This window comes from Dioscorea cayenensis, unplaced genomic scaffold (assembly GCF_009730915.1).
Source record: "Dioscorea cayenensis subsp. rotundata cultivar TDr96_F1 unplaced genomic scaffold, TDr96_F1_v2_PseudoChromosome.rev07_lg8_w22 25.fasta BLBR01001667.1, whole genome shotgun sequence".
In the NCBI taxonomy this organism is placed as follows: Eukaryota; Viridiplantae; Streptophyta; class Magnoliopsida; order Dioscoreales; family Dioscoreaceae; genus Dioscorea; species Dioscorea cayenensis.
In genome coordinates, this window is record NW_024088058.1 from 245078 (window position 1) to 261859 (window position 16782).

At 35.1% G+C, this 16782-nt stretch overlaps 1 protein-coding gene and 1 long non-coding RNA gene across 2 annotated transcripts; one reads left to right on the forward strand and one right to left on the reverse strand.

Moving 5' to 3' along the window:
• Positions 1 to 10777: 10777 nt before the first annotated feature.
• On the forward strand, positions 10778 to 13385 carry LOC120256830. The gene is made up of 3 exons (XR_005535424.1): positions 10778 to 10946; positions 11053 to 11092; positions 13235 to 13385. It is a non-coding gene; the product is annotated as an uncharacterized LOC120256830 (long non-coding RNA).
• Positions 13386 to 13440: 55 nt separating this feature from the next.
• On the reverse strand, positions 13441 to 16133 carry LOC120256829 (N-glycosylase/DNA lyase OGG1-like). Its single transcript, XM_039264497.1, is given in 3 exon segments — positions 13441 to 13879; positions 14413 to 14623; positions 15437 to 16133. Coding segments are annotated over 3 exon segments (582 nt in total). The 5' UTR covers positions 15562 to 16133; the 3' UTR covers positions 13441 to 13633.
• Between the last annotated feature and the right edge of the window lie 649 nt (positions 16134 to 16782).

The following is a 16782-nucleotide window of genomic DNA, read 5'->3' on the forward strand; positions in this document are numbered from 1 at the left end:
CATCTTTGCAAACCTATACAATTAACTTAATGGTTATAATTTCCATTGAAAGCTGCAACTGCAGATTTGCAACAAATCTGCAAATCTGGTTGCAAATCTGCAAATCTGGTTGTAAATTTGCAGATCTGCAGATCTGCAACAAATCTGCAAATGTGGTTGCAAATCTGCAGATTTGCAGCAAATTTGCTTATTTTCAACAAATCTGTTCTCTTGCATCTGTAAATCTTTAGAAACCTACAAATCTATATAATTTCCATTGGAAAGTTGCGTCCCTGCAAATGTATACAATTAATTAAACAAATAATTTAAGGTGCAAACCTATAATTGTATATCAAGTCTGTTGCAACTGCAAATCTATAGAAACCTGCAAATCCATATAATTTCTATTGGAAGCTGCATCTTGCAAACCTATAGGATTAATTAAACAATTAATTTAATGGTAATAATTTACATTGGAAGAAATATAATTGTATATTAGGTCTCTTGCATCTGCAAATCTATACAAACCTGCATTCATAGTTTAATTAAAATTAAAATAACAATCCCAAAAGCATCCATGACATCATTATATTAAACTGAAAATTTACATGGTAGTATATTAAAAAGAAAAGGCACTGTAGGATAGTGCTTACAAAATTTCTACATGTTAACATTGAAATCCAGCTTTACTTACAAAAATCAAAAAACAAAAATGGAATTCTCTACACATCTATGTATCTCAAGGAGCTTTTTTGTAAGGATTAGATACACCACCCATGGGTCCAACTCCTGGTGGCATCCATATTTTCCTTTTTTTGTCAGCACCTCCAGTTGTGTTGCAATCTCTAACATCTTTTTGTTTCACTTGAGACCTTACCACAGGAATAATTGAAGTACCAGTTGCTGTTTTGGTTGTAGGATTTGTCCATGACTGAGACATCTACACATATTTAGAAGTTTTTGTAAGTAAATAACCTCAAGATGAGTTCATAATAACTCCAAAGTACACATGTTAAAAGCACTGACCTTTTGTATTGGACCCTCCACACCTTGTTTTTTAATTGTTGCAGATTCCGTATAATTTTTCCCTATTTTTGTGACACCTTTTCCACATAGATCTAGCCTACTCATTTGAGTTTCCTTAGCAAGTGAGCCCATGTGCAATCTTTCCACTTGAACACTGTCCACCTATGTTCACATATTAAATTAAAAACATATGACCATAACAATAAACGAACCAAATAACCAATAAATACAATTAAGTAATTCTGCATGCACTAACTTGTGATCTAGCCTCTTGAGATGATTGGTTGGTATTTTCCCTAGCCCCATGTGTAGTTTGAATAGGTACTGTAAAGAAATGCAATTATTGGGAAACCAAATAACATGGACAGTTATAAACTCAGCTTCATATGACACATTATAAAAAAACACAAATCAGCACAGCATACTTGATAGATAAAAAATTAAAAATTAAAATGAAGAGAAGATACCTGAAAATTTTGTTCCTGATGATCAACAGGTTCTGCTTGGCTTGGCCCTTCATAGCCACTTGATATACTTATGTTTCCCTAGTAGAGATAAGTATATAATTAAATTCAATTTGAAATGTTCAGTAAAATATCACTAAAATCATAAGTGTACCTGATTTACTCCATGAAATCTCTTATTGTGTCCTGTTTTACTACAAATGTTGCACCTCATCTGTACTCCCTTCTTAGATACCTTTCCTTTGGTGAAGCCACTATTCTCATCAAATTCTTTTCTTCTAAGCATAGCTTTTCTACCTTTCCTCTTGTTCACTGGTTGGGGAGGGATGATGGGACCTTCATCACTCTTTGGCCATGAGTCTCTATCATGTGTAGGGTTTAATATATGCCTATAAATTGCCATGAAAGTGCTTACACTGTAACATGGGTCAATGTAATCCTCTGGTTTTTCTCTATTATAATATAGGACTGATATTGCATGACTACAAGGTATGCCACTAAGCTGCCATTTTCTACAAGAACACTTGCATTCTGTCTTATCCACTACAAATTGCCCATCAGGGCCTAATACTTGGTACTTATCCCCACCAGACCATGTACTGTTGTATAACCAACTTAATTGTTTGGCCTTCTCAAGTTTCTTCATTATTTTAGGGCAATGGGTAGTTTTCACTTTTTGCATTGCATCTCTTCTTCTTTAGATCCTCTTCATTAACTGTGTTCTAATCATTTCATTCATTGTGACAATGCCCTTAGTCCTAGCTTCGAGGATGTTCCTGTTAAAAACCTCACATAAATTGTTCAAAAGAATGTCACATTTAAATTTTGTTTTAAAATGTGACCTACTCCAATGCCTAGGTTCAATTTTTTTAATGTACTCAAATCCACCCAATGACATCTCTTTTAGACCTTCCATTGCTCTCTCAAAGGCTGAGTTGTAGGTTGCAGTAGCACAGGACCAAAGTTGATCCTTTAGTGCCTTACCTCTAAATGTTTTTTTGAAATTGGTATGGATGTGTCTAACACAATACCTATGCTCACTGTTTGGGAACAATTCAGCTACTGCAGGCATTAGTCCCTAATGTTTATAGTGTATGGACAAAAGAGTGAAGTGAAGGTCACACCATAACCCATAGGCACAACAGAACATCAACATTAGAATGTTGTGCAAGAAGTAATAAAAAACATGAATTCAAAAATCAGAACAATGTTTGGAACATTAAATTGCAAAAATAGAACATGAATTGCAACAACAGAACATTTAGAAGTAGTAAAAAACATGAATTGAAAAATCATAACAATGTTTGGAACATTAAATTGCAAAAACAGAACATGAATTGCAACAACATAACATTTAGAAGTAGTAAAAAACATGAATCGAAAAAATCAGAACAATGTTTGGAACATTAAATTGCAACAAACAGAACATTTACTAGTAGTAAAAAAACATGAATCAAAAAAGAAGAAAACACCTGAATCAAAAAATCAGAACAATGTTTGGAACATTAAATTGCAACAAACAGAACATGAATTGCAACAAAGAGAACATTTAGAAGTAGTAAAAAACATGAATCAAAAAGAAGAAAGCACCTGAATCAAAAAATCAGAACAATGTTTGGAACATTAAATTGCAACAAACAGAACATAAATTGCAACAAACAGAACATTTAGAAGTAGTAAAAAACATTAATTGAATATCCTACCTTCTGCCTGTCAGACATGAATGCCCATTGGTTGCTATCGACAATCCTCAAGTCCTGTGCAAGAAACTGCAGAAACCATGTCCAGTTATCTTTGTTTTCTTTGCTTGCAACAGCCCATGCAACGGGATAGATGCAGTCATTTGCATCTATCCCAACAGCACATAGGAGTTGGCCCCCATATAACCCCTTTAGAAAACATCCATCAAGTGCAACTAATTTCCTGCAACCTGCCAAGAAGCCAGCTCTAAGTGGAGCTAGACAAACATACATACCTTGAAAGACTTGATCATTGCACTTAATAACAATTGATGACCCCGGGTGTGTCCTCATCAATTCAAGTCTATAGTTATATAATATCCTCATTTGTGACTCTTCATCACCATCTATGATTCTTCATAAAAAAGGAAAACACATAACAATTAAGTTAGTACTCAATTATGGCAAAACTAATTCATAAGAAAATATTAACATTCTTAGAATTGAAATAATTTTTTTTTCAAGCATCATACCTTTGTGCAATGCACTTTGCCCTATAGGCTTTTAGCCTACTAATGTCTACTTCCTGATTACTTTTGACAGCTTGTACAATTCCAGCAATTTTCCAACTCGAATCAGCCCTAAATTGTTCAAGATAGTTCCTTGCTATCCAGTCTGCATTAACATGTCTATTGTTGTGCTCTCTACAATACTCATGTTCTAGAATTCCAGACTTTATCTGAACTGTGCTTCGGTCTTTCACCATTGGTGAGGCCCAAAGGTAGAATGGACAACCTCTTTTACAGTATGCCTTGCATTTTTTCTTGGTGTTAGGCCTAAAGTTCATAACATATCTATTTTTTATTCCATAATTTTTGACAGCCTGTTTAAACTGTTTAAAGTCCCTAAATTTCATCCCAATTCTGAAGTGAGGGTTCTTCATGTCTACTTCATCATTAAACTCAGGATACCTAGGCTTATTTTGGACCAATGACTCTTCATCTGTTGAAGAACAAGAGTGGAGTTCATCTGAAACACAATAATCAGATTCTAATTCTGAATCATCTTGCACATGTGCATCATCACCACCAATATCAGTATATGTTGCAGACCTTCCAACATTGACAGTTTCTTCTTCCTCTGTCTCATCACCCAAGCTATAATCTGAATCATCGAGATCATCCTCTTCAGCTACATTTTTCTTCTTTTCAAAGCCACTTACAATAATTTGTTCCATATCTATTTCATCCACAGCTTCCTCTTCATCATGCTCTTCAAATAGTGGAACTCCACTAGCTTGACCTACATGTTTCACACCATTGGGAAGTCTAACACAAACGCAAATCTCCCTATTAGATCCCACAGACAGAGCCATTGTTAGGGCATCATTATCAGTCTTCATCTCTTTATAACCTCCAAGACCACTCCTTCCATCTAACCACCATAGAGAAGATCCTTTTACATCCACACCTAATGCTTTGGCCATGCTTACTAGCTCTATTTTTGAAATTTGGTCAGCACAACAGTAGTCTATGTAACCAGCAAAACCTTCTATTTCATCGACCATGTAATGTAGCCTTACAGTGAATAATTCAGCATCTAGCACTGAAAAGACAGATTTAAATTTGATAGAAACATATACAATGCAGCAAACATATATAAATAATGTATGGACATAATTAAAAAAAACATAGACCTAAAATTCTTAAAAACAAAAACAACATAAGAAACAAAGCTACCAGATAGGGATTGATAGGAATAACAAACAATCAAAAATACATTATCTCAATCTCATCAAGCAGAATAAAGGTCAAAAAACACAAGTCAGAAAACAAACACAAAGATTTAAATTTGATAGAGATATATACAATGCATCAAACATATATAAAGGAAATATGGACATAATTGAAAAAAACAATGACCTAAATTTCTTAAAAACAAAAACAACATAAGAAACAAAGATACCATATAGGGATTGATAGGAAGAACAAACAATCAAAAATACATTATCTCAATCTCATCAAGCAGAATAAAGGTCAAAAAACACAAGTCAGAAGACAAACACAAAGATTTAAATTTGATAGAGATATATACAATGCATCAAACATATATAAAGGAGATTAGGACATAATTGAAAAAACGGAGACCTAAAATTCTTAAATAAAAAAACAAAACACAAGAAACAAACATATCAAAAAAGTGATTGATAGGACGAACAAACATTAAAAAAAAAACATGATCTCAATCTCATCAAACGAAATAAAGGTAGTTGAAGATCTAAAATTTCACAAGTAAGAAAACAAACGCAAAGATTTAAATTTGATAGCAACATATACAATGCAGTAAACATATATAAAAAAAAGGTATGGACATAATTGAAAAAAACAGTGACCTAAATTTCTTAAAATCAAAAACAACACAAGAAACAAAGATATTGATAGGAAGAACAAACAATCAAAAAAACATTATCTCAATCTCATCAAGCAGAAACATATATAACGAAGGTTAGGACGTAATTGAAAAAAAACCGAGACCTAAAATTCTTTAAAAAAAAAAAAAAGATATCAAATTGGGATTGATAGGAAGAACAAACATTAAAAAAAAATGATCTCAATCTCATCAAACAGAATAAAGGTAGTTGAAGATCTAAAATTTCACAAGTCAGAAAACAAACACAAAGATATCAAATGAAAAAGCAGAAACCTAAAAATTTTTATAGAATAAATAAAGATATCAAATGGGGATTAATGAGGAAGAACAAACATTCAAAAAGCAAGATCTCAATCTCATAAAGCAAAATAAAGGTAGGTATAGATCTCAAATTTCCTTAAAAAGAAGAAACAAAGATCATATTTCAAGACAAAGCAAACCCTCAATTTGAAAACCCAAAGAAAATATAGAAAAATCCAAACTTTCCATAATTGAAAAAGAAACAAATCACAAATTGTTACCCTCCATTCCATCCTAAAACATTAGAAACCCTACATACCCTAACAACCACTTCATCCTTTAGTTAAAACTTCACAACCTTTCTTTCCAAACAAAGCTTACCTCATTCTACAACTCAAATTTCACAAGCTTTCTTTTCAGACAAAGTCTGACAAACACTACAAATGATGTATAACTAAGTTGGTCGGAGACACTTACAATAAGCCGGTGGTTGCTCTGACTGCTGTTGTACCTCCCAATTGACGGCCATCTTCACCGGTGTGCTTTACTTTGTTCAATCTCGATGGCGATCTTCAACCCTAGCTACTTATCCCTGCTTTTCCTTTGTCTCCTTCTCGGGCCAGAGAATGATGGAATCTATGTTGTATGCCTGAGAAGAAGATGGCGACCGTGAAGGGGTTTTACTGACGCGTGGCCTTCTTCTTTTCACCCGTGACCTTCGCTGAGGTGGACATCAGATGCTGACCTGGCAAGCCTGGTTGTATAAGTTGGTCTGATTTGGAAAAACAGCACACGTGGCTATTATTTTATAAACCCCTGCCGCTGATTGGGATATTTTCGGCCTCCACATCAGCGCACATGGCCCAGAAATTTGTGGGTTACCTGCTGGTGAAATCACATCATACTTAGGTATCCTTTTTTATTCAAATTAAAGTTAGGATACCGAATTGAAAAGAAGTCAAAGTTGGGTAACCTCCTGAAAATTTTACTCGCAGGAAAAGCATGGCCCACTACCTTAAGATAAAAATAGAAAAGTACATATCCACATGTGTAGCCATGCTTATGTTGAAAAAAGTGCAATAGATTACATGCATTATTACTCAATGGTAATAAAGTTAAGAATGCTGAAATTTAACAAGAGAAGTACTTCTTCAATTCATTCATAGTTCCGTCACACATACACCTTTTCTCAAATGCTTTTACTTTTAAACGTAAAACCTTGAGATACAAAGGGAAAATATCAACAACACAATAGGTAGATGGTATAAACCAAAACATATGAAAATTACAACTTTATGTAAGAACAAACCTTGACATAGAACTTGCGAATGCTCGCACCTTTTTGAACTTCTTCACCCTTTTCTTCGTAGTCTTGTTAGTGAAAAGTTAGACACCAATCTCTCCTTTACATAAACATAATAAAAAAGATTTGAAAGAAATCAACAAGTTTGGAGAAGCAACCCAACAATAAACACAGATAATTTCAAGAACAAGAGAGTTAGAGATAGGGTTCGAAGAAGATACCCTGATTGGGTTAGGATTAAGGTTTCTATAGAGAAATGAGAAGGGCCCCAATTGCTTAGTTAATCCTTATGAACTTATCCCTAAACTAAAGTGGCAAATAGTTGTGTTCTCTGATTCCTGTAAACCTTTCTTTTTTTTCTCAATAATATTTAGCTACTCTTGTAGCAAAACTAAAGTGGCAAATAATAAAGAGAAAAAGCCTCTTATGCCACATCAGCCAAGCTTTACGTGATTTGATGAAATTACCCCTACCAACTAAGCAAGGGATAACGTCGTTGATGATTTTTCTCTTTTTTGTTTGTTAGAGAAACCACACACAAAAACCCTCTGTCCCTACAAAACTAGGAAACCACAAGGTTAATTTTTAAAAATTTCCCTACTTAATATTTTGTATAATATTTTTTATGCTCTATAATTAAAAATTTTATTTATTTATTTATTTATTTATTTATTTGTAGATCATGGATAAATTTTTGATTATATGACTAACAAGTGAAGAATCATCCAATGCACCTAAAGTATCATTGGACTCTAAATCAAACAAAAACAATATTAAACCAAATTTTAAATTGGATGACATTGTTAGTGACCCCGGACTTCGAAAACAAATTGAAGACTTCAATGTTGGGATTGGAGATCAAATTAGAAGAGAATATTTGACAAGAGACCCATGTCAACCAATTGGCCACAATTTTCCATGGAAAGATTATGACAAACAAAAAAGAAATTTTCAAGATATATGCATGGTTTAAACAACATCCATGGTTGGTGTTTTGTTTTAGGTGTTATTTTTTCAAGCCAAGTAGATGAAGCCGAATAGTAGAAGATGCATTCACCAAAATGGAGTTCAATAATTGAAAAAAAAATATAGGAAAATCTTCTTGAATTGCTTGATTGGTATAGCCAACGAAATGAAGAGGTTTAAAAGATAATCAATCAAAATGCCCCCAGAAACAATCACATAACTTCTCCAAAAATTCAAAATGAGTTAGCAAATGTTTGTGCATCAAAGATAACACGTGTTATTGTTGATGATATTGGGGATAATTATTTTTCCCTTATGATTGATGAAGCCCGTGATGCCCCAGTGAAGCAACAAATGGGATTTGTTTTGCGATATAAGAATAAGAATAAACATTCAGTAGAGAGATCCCTTGCTATGGTTCATCTGCTTACTACCTCTGTTATTTCTTAATGAATGTCAATGATTGTTTATTTGCTAAACACGGGTTGTCTCTTTCAAGGTTAAGAGGGCAAGGATATGATGGGGCTTCAAATATGCCAAGTGAATTTAATAGTTTGAGGGCACTTATTTTAAGAGAAAATTTATATGCAAAATATGTCCATTGCTTTACTCACCAACTACAATTAATGATTTTTACTGTTTCTAAAGACAATCGAATTGTGAGTTATTTTTTCCAATATGTTACTATGATTGTTAATGCCACAGGAGCATCATATAAAAGGAGAGACCAACTTTAGCAACATCATCATTATCGATTAGTTAAATAATTAGAGAAAGGAGAGATACTCAATGGCAAAGGAAAAAATCAAGAGTCCGGCTTAGCACCTCCAGGAGATATATGTTGAGGATCACATTGCACTACCATTATATGGCTAATTTTTATCTGGAACTCAGTTTTAGAGGTACTCCAAAATGTGCATGATGATGGAAATTCTAATGATAATAGAGGCATTTTGGCAAGCTTGATTGACAAAATAGAAAATTATCAATTTGTATTTGTGATGTACTTAATGAGACGTTTATTGGGGATGACAAATGAATTATCACTTGCTTTACAACAAAAATGATCAAAATATTATTCAAGCCATGCGATTGATTAAAGCTATGAAAGCTCAGCTTCAACACTTTAAGGAGATAGGATGAGAGGAATTTTTTGGGGAGATTACCTCTTTTTGCGAGAGAAACTCAATCCTTGTGCTTAATATGGAGGATATTAGGATAATATGTGAATTCATGGTCGTTCTAGACGGAAAGAACAATTCATTACTCATTTTCATCATTATCATGTAGAGATTTTTTGTGAGGTAATTATTTTCTATATTTATTATGATGTTATAAATTGTGTTAATTTATTCTTTTATTAATATTTGTTTTTAATTTTATCATCGTTTCAATGTTAGGTTATTGATTTGATTTATCAAAAAGTGCATACCGCTTTCCCAAAGCTTGAAAGGAATTAACTTTTTTTGGTATGATGTCTTAATCCACTGGACTTATCCTCTAAATTCAATATCCATAAGCTACTCATTCTCTTCAACTTCCAGTTCTGTTTGGTACTCATTAACTCAAAATGTTGAATGAATGCAGATTGCATGCTGGGGGAGTACTGATATTGAGCCTCCATTGATCAAATGGGCTCCAGGAAACCTAATGTTCACTACTGGATCATCTGAGTAATCATTTTGGATTCCTGATTTATCCAAGTTTTGATCTTTTGCTGCCATGAAGTGACAATCCTGCTTGTCTAACTTGTAATTTTGAATGCAAAGGTTCAACGCTCTTGATCTACATGAAAGCTACTTTTCACGAGATACATTTTTACCTCGCCGATCTCCGCTTCCAATTGTTTTCCCTTTTCAATCTCAGTGGTCACTGATTTACAAAATATTGAGCACAATGTGTCATTAGAATTGTAAAGCCTTTTCCTGTGGCATGTATTCTATATACACCTCTTTAGTTTTCTTCTTGCGTCTTGTAACCACATCAATATGTTAACCTGAGTTATGACTGCCAGAGTAACTTTGAATGTTCATGCTAATTTCTCACATCTGTATTCTAAACAACATACTGGGATAACTATATCAAATCTACATCCAATGACATCAATGACAATGAGATAATCATGCCACCCTAGTTTTTTTTTTAATAAAAAACAACTGGGTGGAAAACCCAACATACCCAACATCAGACATGAATAAATTGAGATATTTGTAATCAGGTGTGTCAAGAAACTTTATGAGAATTTCCTGCCATTTGATACAAATGATGACAAATAATTTGAAAGAATGGCCTCTGAGTTGCAGGGAACATTCATTTCCACAAACCTATAATTTGCAGGAGTTCCAGCCTAAGAAGCACGGACACGGGACACGGTGACACGATACGGTGACACGGTAATTTCTGAAAGTTAAGGACACGGGTACTGCAGGACACGGCTATAAAAAAAATTATATATTTATTTAAAATATTTATTATAAATATAAATCTATACATTTTTCATGTAATATATGTCATATATTTACTTATAAATTAATTTGATGATCTTGTGAATCGGAAAATAATTAGAAAATATACATGTGTAATTTAGAAAAATCATTTACAAAGAGCATGAGTGTCTGGCGGTGTCACGGTGTGTCCGTGTAGGACACGGGTATTCGTGTGTCTGATACTGTTATAACCCAGTCCGATACTGTAGCAACTTTATAAAGCCCAACACTGTAGCACGGGTACTGTAGCAGCCCGAAAATACTTTTCTTCCCTTCTAAAAGTTTCAGCCCCTCTCTTCCATTTCCCATTCATACTTGTTGGAAACCCTAGCCATGTCCTTCTCCTCTTCTTGCCTTTAATGGTTAAAGATAGGTAAGTAATTCTTGTTTCCATTAATTTTCATTTTGTGTTCTTGTTGATAACCTTAGTATAAACTTAGGGTTTGTGTTCTCCTTGTTTTCTCTCTTATTTTCCCTAGATTAATAGAAGTAGAGAAGATGAGAAGAGAAGATGGCAAGGTGAGTGGGCTAACCGAATCATTCTTGATTTATTTTGGTTCTTGTAAATTATTTGCATGTTTGGGTGTTGTTTTGGCATGATGTTGATTGGAAACTTGGCATTTGTTTGCTACCATATCATACTTGTTGTTAATTGGGTCCATGACAATGTAAGGCCTTGGGAGTTATATTTATGGTGAATTATGCAAGTGTAGATTAGTGTGTAAAGAAATCATATTATTGAGTTATGCTAGAGTCCATGGAATGGAATTTGGGTGATGCACATAAGGTGTTTGACTAATTGCCTCCTAGTGTTGAATACAAATATTTGGGGATATAATTGTGAGAATTGTGTGATTTAATTTTGTAATGGCTTCAATGGTATTGATGGGCTTAATTGTTAGTTTGTATGAGCACTCCTACGTATGAAGGAATAATAAGTGTGGATTCCTTGTTTGTTACTAAATATGAGTTGAAATTCTTAAATGTATTTGATTGATCTCATGTGTGGGTGATAATATGTATATCTTGTGGAATTTGGTTAGGAATCAAGAGGTAAGGAATGTGTTTTTATACATATCATGGTTTGTGTTAAAATACTAGAATGAAAGAATTACGAGAAGATGGACATTTTACATTATAGATTATAAGTATATATATGTTGGCAAGGGAAATTTGTTTATGTGAGGGAGTTATGTTTATGTAATTCTTTTGCATGGGTTTGGAAGAGATTGGAAATGCTTTGATGATATGTCGGGATGATGCGAAGGAGTTAGAGAAAGGGGGAGAGATGTATGCTCATAATAAGATGTAAGATATTGATAAAAACTTATGTGATGAGAACTAAAGCATGAATGTTCAAGAATGAAAATAATAATGTGAGTTGCTTTTGAATCTAGAGGAATGGGGTGGTATGAAGCTAGGATTGAAGACATTTTAAGGGTGAGGTGGCATGACAATTATGGTCGGTAAAGAATTGAAAAGTTGGTGAGTTGCTTGGGTGTTATTGTATCTTGGATATTAGAGATGACCTTGACCTAATGTTAATCAAAATTGGGGTAATTGCTTTATATAGCTTATGTTGGTTGATGTTCAAAGGTTGTTTTAATATTGGAAGGGAAAACTAGGTTCATGCCTTTGAAATGATAACTTGTTTTAGATGAGCAATTATGATAAGGTACATTATTGATAAAATCGAAATGATGGGGGAAACTAAGGGTGCGGATTGGATTTATAGATTAGAAATTTTGATTTATTAAAGACTTGTGCAAGATGATGTACTACAGGGAATCTTAAGGTTTAGCTTGATTTTTCTCACTTCTGGGGACAAAACTTTGGGAAGCATTTGACAAGGAAAATGTTCAGTATGGTCCTGAGTTTCGTTCGGCAAAATATCTTTGCAATTGTTAGTATGATCTTGGAGTTATGTGTTGTGAAGTGGAGCAGGTTAGAAGTGATATTATGCCGAGACCTTAAGAGTGTAATTCCAGGGTGTTTGGTTTTTTTATTTGATGATTTATTCATTTGGTAAATTTTGTGCATAATTTACATTTCCTTCGATTATTTTTCCCTAATGTGGGATTATGAAGTTCTGTATTTCTATTCGTGTGAGTATCTGGGAACTTCTGAATTTGCAATTTCTGAACTCGAACTACGTGTTTTTGGTGTATGATTATTTATTTGTTTATTTTTGTTCTTGCATTAATTATTCGGTATTTCCTCCGTCGTATTACTGTATCTCTGCGGTTTTTAGTACATCTCCATTTCGGCTCGCCCGACTAGGAGGAGTAAGTCCTAGCCATGTGCACATGTTTTCTGTAGTAGCGCTACCCCCCGACTGCGGTCGAAGATCTGGCTACGGCTGTTGATATTCTGTTCTGTTCCGACTTCACAGTCGAAGATCCAGCCTCGTGTTGTTGATTTTTGTTATTAGTCAGGGAGATGTACATGTCTGTTTTGCGTATTTTCGGCATTTCTGAGCATTCTCTGTATTTCCGTTCCGCTATTATTATGCTATTTTGCCATTCTGTATGGAAAGTATTATGTTTGGGATTGTTTCGATAACCAATTTCCGTATTCTGCTGGTATTTTGAGTTTTCTCGTGTTTTTGCCCCACTCACTGAGTAACCGAGTTACTCAGCCTCTCTTCTTCTATCTTTTCAGGTACTCGACTCTTAGGTTGTGCTTAAGACCTTGTTGATCAGCCAGTGCTAGGATGGATCCATTAGGGTTGTCGTTTTCTTGTAAAAATTTTTATAACCTGTATTTATACCTTGGATTCTCGTATCTGTGAGTCTGTGTTGTATTTCTGTACTATTTTATATTGTTTCCTGTTCTGCTTGTTAGGGTTGACTCTGACCAGGTCAAATCTGAGGCCTTGCACCCAGTGGGGCCCAGCCCCGTTGGATGCGGCCGATCTGTCAGCGGGCCCGGCTTTGGGGCTGGGGCGTGACAGATACGATACGACACGGGTACGCCAAGCTCCCCGGAGTGTCCGTGCTTCATAGGTTCCAGCTGAATAGGTAAGTTCAGGTCAGGTCAGCAAACTTCCCATAGAGGGATTTAATCACCTTCCAGGGTCAATTCAACAGCCGCTTTCTTTATCCGCTGCTTTTTCTTTGCTGACTTCGATACACCAGCCTTATTGTCTAGCAATTTTTGGGAAGGAAGTTTACCAATGAAGAGAACATTTTGTGCCCAACCAGCATATTTCCCAAATTTGGCTACAAATACATCTGCAATGCAACTACTAAGCTTGGGAGTCAGGCTCTTGCCTGCAAGCTCTGGCATGAGATATTATGTCGCAATCTGCATAACCCCACCAATGACATTGCTGAGTTTTGAAGATCAAAATAGTCTACTCAAATTATTTCTAATTTAAAATTAATAATTCAGCAGGTAAAAGCCAAAACAGATATCTTATTAGACTATGAAAAGTTGCTAGTCCGCTGGAAGTCACATCTATTTTCAAGGAATCTCACTCATCACTATTAGGGCTAGTTATTTATATAAGCTCCTTAAATATTGTATAACTTGGAAACCTAACATGAAATGAATACAGAATCTATTAGTCAGATTGTGTTAATAGAATTCACAGCAAAGTAACTTAAATACGTCTCCCATAAAAGGAAAATTCACAAAGCATTTGTATCCATAAAGATGAATTAGAGTATTTTGCCATGAAAATCAGCAAATAAAATCACGTAGTACCGGTTAGCACTGTCATCTAAACATACATTATGTTACATGACAAAATAGATTATGAGAAGCATTTTAGCCTATGAAAAGCTATCTGAATTAAGATCAAGCACATTTAAGGTTTCATTAGTTCAAGAACTAACCTGCCATACATGTGTATCAACAGGAATGGCATGGTGCTGTTCTAGGGAAAAGACAGCTCTACATGCAGCAACTTTCGGTCCAACACCAGGCAAAATGCAAAGAGCATCAATCACATGAGGAAGCTCCAATCCGCGGAGAGAAGCAAGCCAATTTACACCTCCACCAGGCTTTTCTTGCAAAGCCCTGACTGTACCAACTATATATTTGGCCCTGAATAATTAGTCAAATCAAACAATCGACAAATGTGACACCCATATGTTAATATAATATCCAATTATCCAAAGTAAGAAAACCTTAATAAACTCAACCAGAAGACATAAACATATGAACATAATTAAGAACAAAATCCTTACTCATAAAAATACTAAAGATGATGTTTCACCACAACAACAGCACCTCCCTATCGAAATTCTTAAGTGTGTGCATAAAATTATCTGAGTGCTATGTTACACTGCATAGGGAACTCTAAACATGTTACGTTTTGAAGGAACACATACAACATAAAAAGCCATCCCTTTTTAAGACCCAAGAAATCAATATCACTCATGAAAATTCTCCATAACTAACAAGACAAAATAGATATTCATTCTAACAATTTTATACCTTCCATATGGTACATATAACCAATTCCTAACCATTAGAATCATGATTCAATGAACTAATACCATTCCACTGACCAACAATAACTCTCAAGTTTCCTTGCAATTTCTATAAGAATGAAAGAAATCTTAATAATAAAAACTCATAGAAAACAAAAGAGAATATTTTGCCACAACAACAGTACCTGCTTGATGAAATGCTAAACTAAAAGTGTACACCAAATCATATCAAAGTTAAAAGTTTATCAGAAAGATTTAGTTTTCGTAGGAGTTCATGGAGATCAAAGAACAATTCCCAAATCACATCAAAGTTAAAAGTTTATCAAAAGGATCATATTTAAGTTAAAGAAATCCCAAAAATGTTAGTTTTTGAAGGAGTTCATGGAGATCAAAGAACAATTCTCAAATCCAAGAAGGAACGAACCTGTAACCAAATCCAGCATTTCTAAGCTCCTGCTCGGAGACCAAAGCCAACCGCTCCAGCGCCGGGAAGTGGTGAAACTCAAAACCCCCAACACTCCCCAAAGACTCACCGAACGACGAGATCATATTGTTGTTAGACGAGCACAAGAACTGGAACAAACACTCCAAAGGATCCTTCCGTAGCACCCGAGCCCCGCCCCCCCCAAACCTCCGGACCAGATCCGTGAACCTCTCATCGGCGTCGGTGAACCCGCGCCAAAGATCGGCAAGAGAGACATCGAAATTGAGGTAGTCGCGGAGAGCGTTGTGCACAGCGGCGGCGGAGGAGGGGGAAGAAGGGTTATGGAGGAGGAACGAGACCGGGGAATTAGGTTCGGGGTGGTGGCGTAGGGAGACGAGGTAGGGGCCAATGGGACCGGAGAAGGCGGAAGGGGAGGTGCGGCGCCATCGGAAGGTTTGACCGGTGGGGAGGGTGAAGGGGAGGGAGAGCTCGGAGATGGGGATGGAGAGGGGATGCCATTGGAGAGGAGAAGAGGAGGAGGAGGAGAAGGAGAGGGAACGGTGGGTTCTGGGTTTGGAGATGGAGGTCGGCTTTGGGGTCTGTTTTCGCGGTGGAGTTAAGGGAGGAGGAGTGGAGGTTGGAGGGAGCTTGGTCTCCCGCGCTTAGACATGAAGTGGGAGTTTTGATGAAGGGTAGGTTAAGGCTTGCAATTTCATTGATTTCATCGGAGAATGGTAGTTCTTATAATAATAATAATAATAATAAATAATTTTTTTGGCACCCTTTCAAAAATAGTAAAATTATTTGCTACCCTGATATGTTCTGAAATATTATTTTTTGTTTTATTTTTTTTATTAAGAGGGAAAACACTAATCTTTTTTAGTCTAGCTTCAACAAATAGTGGACTCCGTATATTATCTTTCTTTTATATTGTTGGTCATTTGGTAGATCCAAATTTATGACCTGCCAAATGATAAGAATGCTTCTGAGATTCAATTATAAATCATTTTATATGTTTTTTTTACATTAAACGATAAACACCACATTTAAAGTTTAAATCAGGAATAGGTACAGACGTAGAGCGCACTCACAAGCTCAACAATATCTTATCTAATAACCGTTGATTATGTATATGTTTATGTCATTTTAATTAAAATACGTAACTTTTATTATGGGAAAGAGTTGAACTATCCACCTAATGTATGTGGTGGCTAAATATTTTTAAAGTTTTTTTATATATTTAAAAATAAAAAAAATTGGTTGTTGGCACTAAAAAATAGTTAAATTATTTGCTGTGTTCGTGTATTCTGAAATACCTTGCCGGGTTTTTTTAAAAACTATGTTAG